Raw genomic sequence first — 13,227 nt, 5'->3', positions numbered from 1 at the left:
CCGCAACAATTTTCTTCTCTAAAAGTGTCTCCTTTCACCTCCTTTCCTGCTCTCTAGCAATGTTCTGTTGTCTGCTTTCGTTTCCACTTTCTGCACCCACCCCTCACCACCTTTAACCCCTATTCTTCACTCCTGACTCTTTCTGCAGCCTTTCTACTGCTCCTTGGCTCCTCCTAACTGTTGTCTTTCTGCCACGCCCCTGATCTTCTGGTAGGAAAGATCTACACCTAGCCTTCTCGGACAAGGGCGAAAAATCTCGGAGGATCCATGTGCAAGTTGCGCACGTTAAAGATCCATTGGTGGTCTAAAATCGATAAGAGTAGGCTTCGGCCGCCACCCGGGCAAAATTCAAAGTTTCCTTCCAACTGAAAATATTAGGTGTGTCCCGCGCGCTCACATGACCTTATGAAGTTGCGAGCGCCGTAAAAACACTTACCACCAAAAACAAACCACAACCACATCACCAGCCATAGCATCTACTCACAGTCCACACACAGTGCCATACAGTAAGCTCCCGGGCCGCTCATCCACGACAATGATGCGGAGGGCAGGAGAGAAATCAAAGACCAACTATCTATCTACTGGTCACTCATTACTGGACACCGCAGTAACACACTGGACACAGCAGTAACACACTGGACACAGCAGTAACACACTCCAACAAATCCCTACCACCATCCCACCACAACGGCAAACAACCACAATAACAAAAAACAACAACAAATGTAAACTACAGCAACAACTTCAACAACAAAACACCTTTAATTTTTGTAAGAGTTTTAAGGCACTCGAAACACAACAAGGTCATAATATAAGTGCCGAAGAATAGATTAATGTGTTACAAGAGAGTAACATACATAAAAAGAATGAGGAGAGATAAGGATGATAGATGTTTGATAGGAAAGAAGGAACAAACCACACCAGAGCACCCACCAACCAGCCATCAACAAACCACGACCACCAACAACAAACACATCACCAGCCACAGCATCTACTCACAGTCCACACACACTGCCATACAGTAAGCTCCTGAGCCGCTCGTCCACGACAAAGACGACGGGCAAGCGTGGTGCGGAGGACAGGAGAGGAATCAAAGACTAACTATCTATCTACTGGTCACTCATTACCGGACACCACGAGACGAGCTTGTAGGCAGGTGGTAATTATTACTCTTTCTCTCTCTCTCTCTCCCCATGCCCACCCCTTCCAAAAGCAGTTTCTCCCTCTCTCTCTCTCTCCACCCTCCCCATCAGTCCCCTTTCTCTCTCCCCCATCAGTCTCCCCCCTTCTCTCTCTCTCTCTCCCCCGTCTCTCTCTCCCGTCTCTCTCTCTCTCTGCGTGTGTCTCACGCCCCCCGCTCTCAAATCAGTCTCTCACTTATCCCCCCCCTCTCTCTCCCACTCGCTCAATATAAGTCTGTGATGACCGTCACTGCCCAATTTAACTCTTTCTCACCCACATCAAGGTCACCACCCACTGCGGTTTGAAGAGCGAACATGCGGACACTGAAGTCACAATGGCCATTAATTTAGAAAAAAAAGTGTGTGTGGGGGGGGGGGGGGGGGGGGGAAGGCTTGTTTATTTGTTTCAGTAAAGATACGCTCTCTTCTTATCTCATAGCCTACGAGAGGATGATCGGACAACCTCTTTTCTCCACCTGCTCAATTTTCACCCAGACCATTCCATTTGTTGTCTTCCTATCGTTTATATTCTACAAGCCTTTCCTTCTCCCTTCTTATAAAGAGAAGTTTAGTTTAGCAAAGAGTTTTACGGCACTTGCAACACAATAAGGTCATATAAGTGCCGACGTTTAGAGGTGTTACAAGAGAGTAACACCAAATGTAAAAAAGGAGGAGAGATAAGGACGATAGATGTTAAAGAGGAAAGGAGCAAACAACACCAGAGCACCCGCCAACCACCCACGTAAAGAGAAGCACATCAACACAAGCATGGTCATTCAGTGCCGGGGAAAAGTGATACAGACAGACAGACAGACAGACAGACAGACAGACAGACAGACAGACAGACAGACAGACAGACAGACAGACAGACAGAAAGACAGAAGCAATAATAGAGGGAAAGCAAAGAAGTAGAACCCACCAGTGACGCCCTCCAGCCTCCCACAGCCGCGAGACCGTAAGGAAATAGGACTACAGTTGACTGCGTTCATCCACTCATGAAGGATTGTTTGTTTGTTTGTATGGGTAAAGAGAAGCACATCCATCGACCTAATAATGGTCATTTAGTGCTGGGAAAAGGTAAGACAGACAGACAGAAACAACAGAGGGGAAAGTAAAGGAGTAGGACCTACCAGTGGCGCCCTCCAAACACCCACACCCATGATGAAGGAGTCACAGTGAAAAATGGCAAGACAACGTAACCGTGTGAATTTGGAATAGCTATAAAACCCCTCTTGTGTCTATCTCCGATACGAAAGCCAAAAATACAAAAAACAAAAACAACCCCCCCCAAAAAAAAATAATTTAACAAAATTAAAAACCTCAACTTCATAGAACATAATAAGTTTTAAATTAATTAAGTTTGGGCAAACACACACACACACATGCGCGCGCGCACATACACACACACACACACACACACACACACACACACACACACACACACATCCAGACACAAGTAGCATGACACGTAATAATAAGTATTCACTATTCATAAACAAGTAAATATTGCCCCCCCCCCTCAAACGAGAGCGTCTGTTGTGCAACTTTACGGAGTTACCAAGGAGTACTGTATCTAGTACTCCTTGGAAGTTACAACAACGCCAGAGCTGACAGAGGCGCAAACGGGTTAATAATGAGAGTCTGGCGTCATGGCAACGAAACACAGCTGAATAGCGGGGGGAAAGACAGGAATATACAGTATTGTATAAACATATCATCATTATATTAGTGAGGGACAAGGAGAGGGGGGAGAGGGGGGAGAGAGAGAGAGAGAGAGAGAGAGAGAGATAGAGAGAGAGAGAGAGAAATAGAGAGAGAGAGAGAGAAATAGAGAGAGAGAGTGAGTGAGAGGAAGAGAGAGTGAGAGAGAGAGAGAGGAAGAGAAGGTGAGAGAGAGAGAGGGAGAGAGAGAGAATGAGAGAGACAGAGAGAGAGAGAGACAGACTGACAATGAGTGAGAGTGTATGTTTGAGTGTGTGTGTGTGTGTGCGTGTGTGTGTGTGTGTGTGTGTGTGTGTGTGTGTGTGTGTGTGCGCGCGCGTGTGTGTGTGTGTGAGAGAGAGAGAGAGAGAGAGAGAGAGAGAGAGAGAGAGAGAGAGAGAGAGAGAGAGAGAGAGAGAGAGAGAGAGAGAAAGTGTGGAAAAGGAAGCTAGTGGACAAAGGAGCAAGGCCAGCGTTAAAAAAGGGGGAGGGGGGTGGATGCGACTGCAATCCTAGAGATGGCGACAAACATGATATAAGACTAAAACATAGAATAAGACCCAGAGCCCAAAATGACCGCTGCGTCTCAATTTTGAGCAAAAATGCTAAAAATAGGGCAGTCATGACATTCAAATAACATTCCATCAGGTCTATAAATTTAAAACCAATCCACAAATCAGCGCTGCCACCATCACACGCCCCGATCCTTCTTCTTCTTTCATTTATAGTAAGAGTTTTACGGCACTTGCAACTCAATAAGTTCATTATATAGTGGCATATCAAAGAAACTCGAAAATATAAATATAATCACCAAATCATGGAGTTAAAACCTTGCACAACCCACTCATGCGGAATACCAATTAAAAACTAGATATATTCTGCATCATTCGACTCATTAACATTTCATCTATATTAAGAGACGCCCGAGATATGATCATTAAGAATTTACCTTAAAAATTCAGGCTTGGCAAAATTGTGCAAAATCAAAGAAACGTAAAATTGTGTTCGCACGTATATTAAGGGGTGTAATGGGCATGCATTATATATCAAAAGAAAAGAGAATATTATTGTCTCTAAAACGAACGTTCAGTATTTTCTGATGATATTTCCAAACAGATTGCAAAACAGAGCAGTTACAAATACCGTGCAAAACCTAGACTTAATTACAAGTGTTCATGAGAACGATTTGGGACATAATTATCTGCCAGTGAGGAACAGACAGAGGCCACGAAACTGCCATGGTCATGGGTGGCCAGGGGTGGAATCACAAAATCGCCCATGTGAGAATCACCGGATGGCTTTACTTTGTTTACTATTGCTGGACCACATCGCGCAAGTGCTGGAACGTCATGTCTTACTTTTATTTGTGAGGTAGCGTGGTGGAATCAGGCTCTCGTCAAAATAATGAAATCGAAGAAAACATGCTTATCAATTTTTATCAAATTTTTGTTTTTTGGCTCAACACCTTTTATGTCCATTTACAAACACATTCCTTTGAGGATTTCACCGAAAACGTCGATTAAAGGCAAACAAATATAAATTTACAGTTTCCATGGACTCTCCAGCTTTGGAATTTACCAAGCTTTGGCGGCCATTTTCTCGCTAATTTTACCTCTTAAATCAGGTTACCCCCACCTCCTTCAATCCAAAATATCTCCACTTCCATTGAAGATTGGTGGGTAATTTTTTTCATTGAAAGCAAGACAAATGCACTAGCTTTAAGATGATACCAATAACTCTATATACCCAAAAATTGACAAGAGCCTGATTCCACCATGCTACCTCACATTTTCGTCATGGCGTCATTCAAGCAAACAGAGCCGTGCATAGTAAAGCACTTTCTCAAAGTGTCAGTGCCACTAGACAATTCTTGGAAAACCAAATCAAATCAACGTTGGAGTGGACACCAATAAATAGCCCCGATATAAATCCTACAGGTACGTGAAATCACATGAAACAGCAGCGGAAGAATAGCGACTTTGCTCCAACTTCAGACCCTGTGTTGTTTGCAACTCTCAGTGACATTTGGGATGAAATGACAGATAATTATATCCAAAATGTGATAGAGTGGATGCACAAAGGATGCATGCACTACACAAAACCAGTGGCCCCTAACCAAAATAACAATGAGAACATTAAATTTTAATGTCCATTTCAAGTTTTACATGATATTTGTGATTGCTCTGTTTTCCGTTTCATTTGAACCTATTGTGACAAAATATCGTAAAAAAGTATTGTTTATTACAGAGACAAATTTCCCCACTCATTGGATATGCAATATAAGTCCATTCTTTCAATACTGATGCTCCTAAAACATGAGTGAACACAATTTTATGTTTCTTTGATTCGCAAGATTTTGCCAAGCCTGATTTTTTAAGGTCAATTTTGAGTGACCATATATCAGGCGTCTCGTAAAATAGATGTAATATCAGTGTGTCAGATTATGCAGAATTCAGCTTTAAATTGGTATGGTACATGAGTGGGTAGAGCAAGGCTTTAACACGATGACTAGATGATTACATTTTCATCAAGCTTTTCTTGGACACCACTGTATAAGTGCCGAAGATTAGAGGTAGTGCAAGAGAGTAATAAACACAAAAAAGAAAATGAGGCGAGATAAGGACGATAGATGTTTGACAGGAAAGAAGGAGCAAACCACACCAGAGCACCCGCCAACCACCCACCCTGATCCTGCTTTGTTCAAGAGATGAGATTCCTAATACACCTTGCTATAACAATCCACTTTTCTCAAAACAAAAACGAGTTTAGACATGGAGTTGAAATCGTCTAGGATGGTCGCCCATTGCCGAAGAGAAAAGTGGTCGTCATGGAAAGGTGATCGTCTTGTCTTACACAGTGCCATGATAATATTTAAAAATAACAACTGCCAGAGGTAGGATATCGGAAGCGGCCATTAGTACAGGTGATCGTCTTTTATACAATAGGCCGTTCGAGCAGGTTCAACTGTAGTCACCTCCAGCAAGCAGCCAATGATATTCAGTTTGCCTAGATATTTGTAAAAGGGACTACGCACTGACTTACACAGATCTAAATGGTGTCAATGGGGAGTAAAAACCTATGTATTTACTTTAACTTCAACACTAACTTACACAAAAGGCAAAGCTTAGGGTTTAGTTCCACAAAAGAGGGGCACATAGACTCAAAAACACAGAATTAGAGAACAAGAAAATGAGGGGTCTTTTGTTTTGTCTTAATGTGACTTTTACAGAACTTGTAACTGCCCCCACTCCCTCCTCGCAGCAGGCCTCTCATTCTCTCTCCATCTTTCTCATCTCCCTGTCAGTTTCTTTCTACACAATACACCCTAAACTCTAATAAACCAATCTCTCTACTCACTGTGCTCCGAGACGGACAGTAGAACTCGGGCTACCAGATCAAGATACTCATCCTGTGAAAAAGCATAACGATACCTCTTTGTTAGTAAGTCTTAAACACATGCTCAAAAATAAATAAATAAAACTATACACTTTTTACGTAAATAAACAACAACGTACACATACTGAAATGCATGTGTTATTGTATAGTGGACATATAGGAAGGAAAAGTGGCAGATCTTAAGCTATACAGCTCATTTTTAACATTGGTAAAAAAAGTGTTCACCTCCAATAAGAAGTTTCTCATTGTCATCCCCATACCATCTCCACCTCCTCAGGACAGATAATCAAACATCTCATTCCCTGTGCTTGCAAAAATATCTCGGTAGGTACATTAAAGTAGTTTCAGATTCCAGTGCACGATTCACTTACCCTGGTGTGGGCCTTCTGGAAGACATACTCTTCCATTTCCACACTGGACTTGGGCATCTGTGTTTGGCTGTTTCGCATAACATCTTCTCTACAGAGAATAAACAGAGAGAAATCAAGATACACAGTAATTAAATATCCAACAACATAATATTAATAGTTCTCTATTGATCCTGAGCCATAGTGGGATCGGGTATTATCAGAAGTTTAACATCACAAGTCACTATTTATACTTTGCATGGCACACCAGCAGTGGAATTTTAGTCACAGAGGGGAGGGGCGTGTGTGTGTGTGTGTGTGAGTGTGTGTGTGTGTGTGTGTGTGTGTGTGTGTGTGTGTGTGTGTGTGTGTGTGTGTGTGTGTGTGTGTTCCCGTCAAGCGCCTTATGATGTCAGGGTCAAAAGGGTCAGTTCCATGTCGCCGCTCTGGCTGGGCTGACTTAATTTTAGCTACTTTTCAATTTAAAGTATTAGGTGTCTTCTCCTGCTGATGACCGTTAGACACGTTACAGTTGGCAACGCTAAATTGTTAAATCATTTTGAAAACAGTGAATGAGAGAAAAAATATGAGGCAACGTGGTGAAATCAGACACAATATTCATTGTCAATTTAACACAAATTTTTAAGAGATCTATTGAGCCGTTTTTACATGTGTACTCCACAAACACTTCAAGTTCAGAACAAAAACTAAAACACAGAAATTTATCATTCCAACGAAAAAAAATCTCAAGACATTGAGCTTTAGTAAACAGTGTAATGGTTTGCTGTGTTAGATGGAAAAGAAATTATATCGTTTCAAAAGTTGAAAAAACCTCAAACTTCTTAACTGACAAGCAAAGTCGCTTCAGGGCCAATTAACCTGCCAGGAAGCTCCGGCGGGCTGCTGAGTCACGCTAACTAAAAGTCATAAATTCGGAAGAAAAGTGCGCTGTTTGAACAAACACAAATGGGTCCACCAATTGAGGGTGATGAAAGAAATCATGCATTTAATATAAATGTGAAGCATCATGGTGAAATCATGTACTCAACAAAAAGCTGAAGTCGAAGAAACAGGTATTTTTCCGCCAGTTTGACAATTTTTAACGAAATTTTGTTTTTAGGCTCAACACCTTTTATGCCCATATAAAAATACATTTCCCTGTGAATTTTACAGAAAAACTTTGATTAAGTCACAAAGTATCATATTTTTTCAGTGATCAAAGACTCTCAAGCAATTGAGGTAACCAAACTTTGGCTGTCATTTTCTTGTTAATTGTACCACTGAAACCAGGCAACCCCATCCCCTTTAATTGCCAAAATCTTGACTTCTATTCATGATAGAGACAAGTATTTTTTTCATAAAAAGCTAGGCAAATGAATAAAAATAAAAGCTTTCACTTTCAGATGACACAAAAAATTCCACATGCCCAAAGTCAACGAGCGCCTTATTCAAGGATCGCATCGTGACACAAATATCTATCACTATTATCACTCTATCAATCTTGAGCCATGAGGGTGTTACCAGAAGGTCAACAACAAAAGCCATTATCATGTTATCCTTTGAACAAACACAAAATGGATCTACTAATTGAGGGTGGAGACGGAACTTCAAAAAGTTCAACTTTCGCCTCCTTCTCCTGCCACTCAGCTCACTATCTCTAATCAGCCTTAGCCTAGACCACCGTTCTGATTATTACCTTTGACTCAGATAATCAATCAGTAACACAAATATTCATCGGTGGCTGTCCACTTGACACTATGTTGCAAAATGCATTCTGTACTAAGTCCATCCTGACTGACCACGGTCTCCTCGACGGTATTCAGCAAATTAATGGTCGTTTTCAAGCACAAGGAGGCGATCCCGAAAAATACTATTTTGAGAAAATCGCAGGTAAAGTTTTTGCCCCTTGTTCAGTTTCTATAAAAGACAAGGAGAGTTTTCTTTATAAAATAACCAAGCAAATGTACACACCCCACTGAAACCAAACTTCTCCTGTAGGTAGAGCAATGCCCACTTTTGGTGTAGGGCAAGATTTCTGGAAACCCCCAAAATCTGGGTTGGCCCGTTAGTTCTTAAAAGCCACCAAATGTATTCATAGTTTCTCTACTGACTGTAAGGTCTACACACAGGAATCTCAACAAAATTCTTGATGTCAGATTTCCAATGAACAGGAAACCGTTGTCAAGCGAAAGAAATAATACCCGGCATGAAAACCAAAGATCGATTTGAACACACCAACACTGACGCCGACAGAGAACAGCTACCTTGGCTTGCACTTTCGATCGCAGGGGTTGAAATTCCCGTCTTCACATTCCGTGACCCCAAGGCCAAGTCAGTCTATGAGTCCTATAGATCTAAATTTTCGTTCCATCGCCATCGGACAAGTGGCAAAGTGGGGCGATTTACAATAAAAATATGCAGTCACCATGTTCCTGGTGCAGTGAACGTAGTTTGCAGGCTACGGTCACAGTGCCCTGAATCATCCATCATTGGCACAGAGGCACTTAAGTGGACAGCTAGAGAACGACAACTAAAGGCCATTAGCCGATATTTATAGTAACAGCCATCTTGTTTGACGTCAATGAGGGATAATTTCCACTTTGTCAGTCATGGTAGCAACACAACAGCATGACCGCAGCCTGCCGACTCTGATTATTTTCTTAGCAACTTGCAGAACTGTTCGGTTCTGTTGTCTGTGATTGTGCAGCACCCTTCTTCCACCCAGATTGATTCTGCTGCAGTACACTACGTAAACTGAGAAGAAGAAAAAGACTAGAGTGCCGTCGAGAGTCTAAGAGTTGGCCTACTTACGAAAGCAAGTTCAAACAAAGTTCAACAACGCAATGCAAATGATCCACCATTTCGATCCTGATCGTTTCTTTCACGGCTGACTATTTCTCCAAACCCTCAGGAAAATAAACTTGAACTCTATTTCTCTGAACGGTTTTCGATCTCAAGATTTTTTGGTTATTTGCGAATGGAGTGGCCCGAGAGTGTGTGTGTGTTTGTATGTGTAAGTGTCTGTGTGTCTGTAAGGAGTAAACCGGGGGGAGGGGGAGCGTGGAGGGGTGTAATTTAGTTTTTGCTTTAGGGGTGATTAAATGCAACAAAGGTTACTGCCAAAGTCAAGCAGTCTTGTTTTCTCGCAGTACCTTGAAGGCATTTTCAAATGAGGTATAGTCCGGGAATGTTGCCCCAACTACAATTGAAGAATCCGAATATTCAGACACCTAAAAATTTCTAGATCCCAGCTCTAGAAATTGAATGTGATGCAAAAAAAAAAAAAATGCTTCTTCCCAGTACTCGCAGAAAGGCAGAATGAAAGATGATGCTGAACTCTCGCAAATAACCAACAAAACTCGAGAACGGAAACCGCCTCGAGAACGGAAACCGTTCGGAGAAATAGAGTTCAAGTTTATTATCCCGAGCGTTCGGAGAAATAGCCACTTCATTCTTTTAAAGTTTTGTAAGCACAAAAAATTAAGCACTTACGAGAGATTGGACTCAATAGGATCCTGAGCTACAAATGGAGTAGACCTAATTCGAGACTGCAAGGTTTGCAAATGGATACTGTGAGATGCAAAAGCAGTGTATACTAGGACTAGATCTAGATCTAGTGGGAACCAGTTGGAAAGACTCAAAGAGGGAAGCTTGGAAACAGCCAGAGCAAACCGCGTGCGATGCAAAATCATGACTAATTTTAGATTCATGATCAGATGACACGGCGGGCATCCCCCTTAGGAGGTCAAACAAGATGGCAGTTACAATAAATATCGGTCAACGGCGTTTAGTTGTCGTTCTCTAGCTATCCGCTTGTCAGTGAACGTAACCTGCAAACTAAGTTACTAGATCTAGATCTAATCCAGATCAGATAGATCTAGATCTAGTTACTGCGATAAAAATAAAACTAGGTAAGATTGTACTTTACCGGACCATCGGTTGGAACTACTTTCACTATGGCGCCCCTAGTGCCTGGGGGCCTGCTATTCTTCCTTACCGAGCTCCCCAACTCACTCTCCTACTCATTTTTCTACGTCTTCCCCCTTTGACTGACAACAACCGACTGACGTCTCTTACAAAGATTTTCAGTCATCACGACCATGCCACCATGCCCTTTGACCCACGACCCTGACAACTTGAGGCTAATTGGTCAATCTAATCATGCGGTCCACTATTCTTATTCGAAGTGATTATTCGGACTCGAGTCCGAATATGAAAAAATGTTATTCGGACTCTGATTCTTGCCCAGCATGACATCACTTCCGACTTCCTGTGACTCGTGACTCCGGCTTCCTGTCCTGCCTCACCAGTGACTCGCCTCAGGCTGGGTAGAGACCGGGATTACTTCGGGCAAAAAGGCGTTTTGTGCAGGAGTCGAGTTGTTATCTTATGATGAATTTGAGGCCGGCCTGAAAAGTTATAGCGCTTCTAATAAATATGTTTATTTGTCAAGAGATCATCAGAAGCAATTAAAGATGGCTCGTTAGCGTGTGTCGGGGTCGGATGGGCGGCCTGCACACGTGTGGCTGTGTGCGTGTCAGGGAGGGGCACTATCGGTCCGGGCGTTGAACGTCGCATACGCGTCAGTCTTTTTCCCTCTGGCAACTCATCATTTTTACAATAATAAGCTAATCTTGACGTAAATCTACGTAATGAATTGTGCGCTGGTCTATGGAATCAAAAGTTGCCGTGCGCTCAGCTGGCTCTACACAGCAACACAACTTTTTCTTGGTAAACAATCGAGATGACACAGGCTTGTGTGTATTTGAACGAATTGGTCTTTTTTTTTTTTACACAGCTCATAATATGCAGGTGCCAGGTGGTCTGCTAATCTTCAATTTTACCTTTTTCTACAACAAAGAAAGTGGGAAACATGGGGGTGGGGTGGGGGGAGGGGCGTATCAATGAGGCGGCGGGCACCGGATCGGCAGAAAAGGTGTGGGGGAAACTAAAAAAAGGCGGAAAATTGGAAGCACTGAAACGTTAGATCTATAGAAAGAAGACACTTCCTTTTTTCCGGACCCGAGTCCGAATATAACATTTTTTCATATTCGGACTCGAGTCCGAATAAGACATTTTTAAATTCCGACTCGAGTCCGAATATGAAAAAATGTTATTTGGACTCGAGTCCGAATAACGACGGCCATTCTTATTTGCACGCGACTCTGCAAGGCTAGGCCCCTAGGCCTGCAAAGTACAATGGAGGGCGAGAGATACGCATGAGAGCTCATTTGCATTTAATTGCAACACCCTCAGCCCTGCTAGCGACTTGGCGAGTGCTGCAAAGCAAGGCTCGACCTGTTCCAACTCCAACTCTAATTCGATCTACCCCGATTGTCCACTTAGCTCCATCATCAGTCCATAGTCCGTGGTCTGCTCATATTATTGTTTGGACAAGCCCCCCCACTGTTGGATAGATCTACTCAGTGGTCCACCATGGCCCATAAGTTAAATAACTTAAAATCTCCTACCCACCCTCAACAACCGCCTCTCGCTCACCTCGTCTCGCCGCTGGCTTGCGCTGTGCGTGAATGTGAAGTCGCCCGCGGATCTAGCCTATCTTTTGTCCGCACGTAGAGAACTAGATCTAGATCTAGATCTAGATATCTTCTATCACTATGAGACATACTATAACTATGAGTGCGTAGGCGTAGTTAGGCTAGGCATGCGTAATCACGGGCCGAGACGGCTCAGACGGGTGGTCTTTTTAAAGTAGGCTACAATCCAGCCAAAAAATAATAAAATAAACGGATGATAGCGTCAAAAAGGTAAAACAACAATTCACAAAACATTGTTCAGTCACTGCGTAAACTGCGTTTGTTATTGTATGAGAACGCTGAGGCACTGCCCGCTCCACTTCCAATGCAGCGCAGTTCGCACTCATCAAAATCAAGAACCATAGCGCTAAGGCTAAGGATTTAAAGCAATGCTATACAAGGTAGAAATTGGCGTAAGCTAAATTTTATGCAAAAGAGAAAAAAAATCCCCGGAGAAATACAAGACCTAATCTAGATATACCTAGATCTACTTACAGTTTGTTGACTATTCTCGTGCGAAAAGCCTGAGTTCGCCACTCATTTGGATCCGCCATTTTTTTCTTACAATACAAACTAGAGGTGTGCGAGTAACGAGTCCAGACTCGAGTACTCGAGTAATACATGCAGCGAGTCCAGACTCGAGTCACAAGTAAATTACTCGAGTAAGGACTCGAGTCTGGACTCGAGTCCAGACTCGAGTCTGTAGGGGGGAAAAACAGCAAAAAGGAGAAAATATTGGTTTTTTAAAAGTTAAGAATAGATAAAAGAAACATTCTAATAAGCAATTTTTTTAACTGAAGGAAAAGAAACAACAAAAACAAAAAAATCCCTTCCCCCAAAGGAAAAAAACGAACCCCCCCCCCCCCCCCCCAGAAAAAAGCAAAAAGGAAACCACTGTTAAAAACCCACGATGACCAATCAAACTTCTTTTCTTTATGAAGTGCACTGTCTGAGGTTTACAATCCGTGTACATTTTATTCTTACTGTTGTAATAGAGAATTATTTTTAAAAAAAAAAAAAAAAAGAAAAGATAAGATAAAGACCACCTCTATTCTAGCTTAGTTG

General features: G+C 42.4%; 1 protein-coding gene across 1 annotated transcript in view; it reads right to left on the bottom strand.

The window, feature by feature from the left end:
- The window catches only part of LOC101845709 (mediator of RNA polymerase II transcription subunit 15), a gene marked incomplete in the record, with an annotated part of 67,073 nt that extends 54,342 nt beyond the window's left edge, over nucleotides 1-12,731 (bottom strand). The window contains 3 exon segments of the mRNA XM_013085399.2: nucleotides 6,240-6,291; nucleotides 6,650-6,737; nucleotides 12,658-12,731. Of these exon segments, the coding sequence (XP_012940853.2) occupies nucleotides 6,240-6,291; nucleotides 6,650-6,737; nucleotides 12,658-12,716 (199 nt within the window).
- Nucleotides 12,732-13,227: the final 496 nt, after the last annotated feature.

The sequence above is a fragment of the Aplysia californica genome, unplaced genomic scaffold, assembly GCF_000002075.1.
Source record: "Aplysia californica isolate F4 #8 unplaced genomic scaffold, AplCal3.0 scaffold00371, whole genome shotgun sequence".
Classification (NCBI taxonomy): domain Eukaryota; kingdom Metazoa; phylum Mollusca; class Gastropoda; order Aplysiida; family Aplysiidae; genus Aplysia; species Aplysia californica.
The sequence above is the reverse complement of the archived record's forward strand: the minus strand, read 5'-3'. Positions and strand labels throughout refer to the sequence as shown.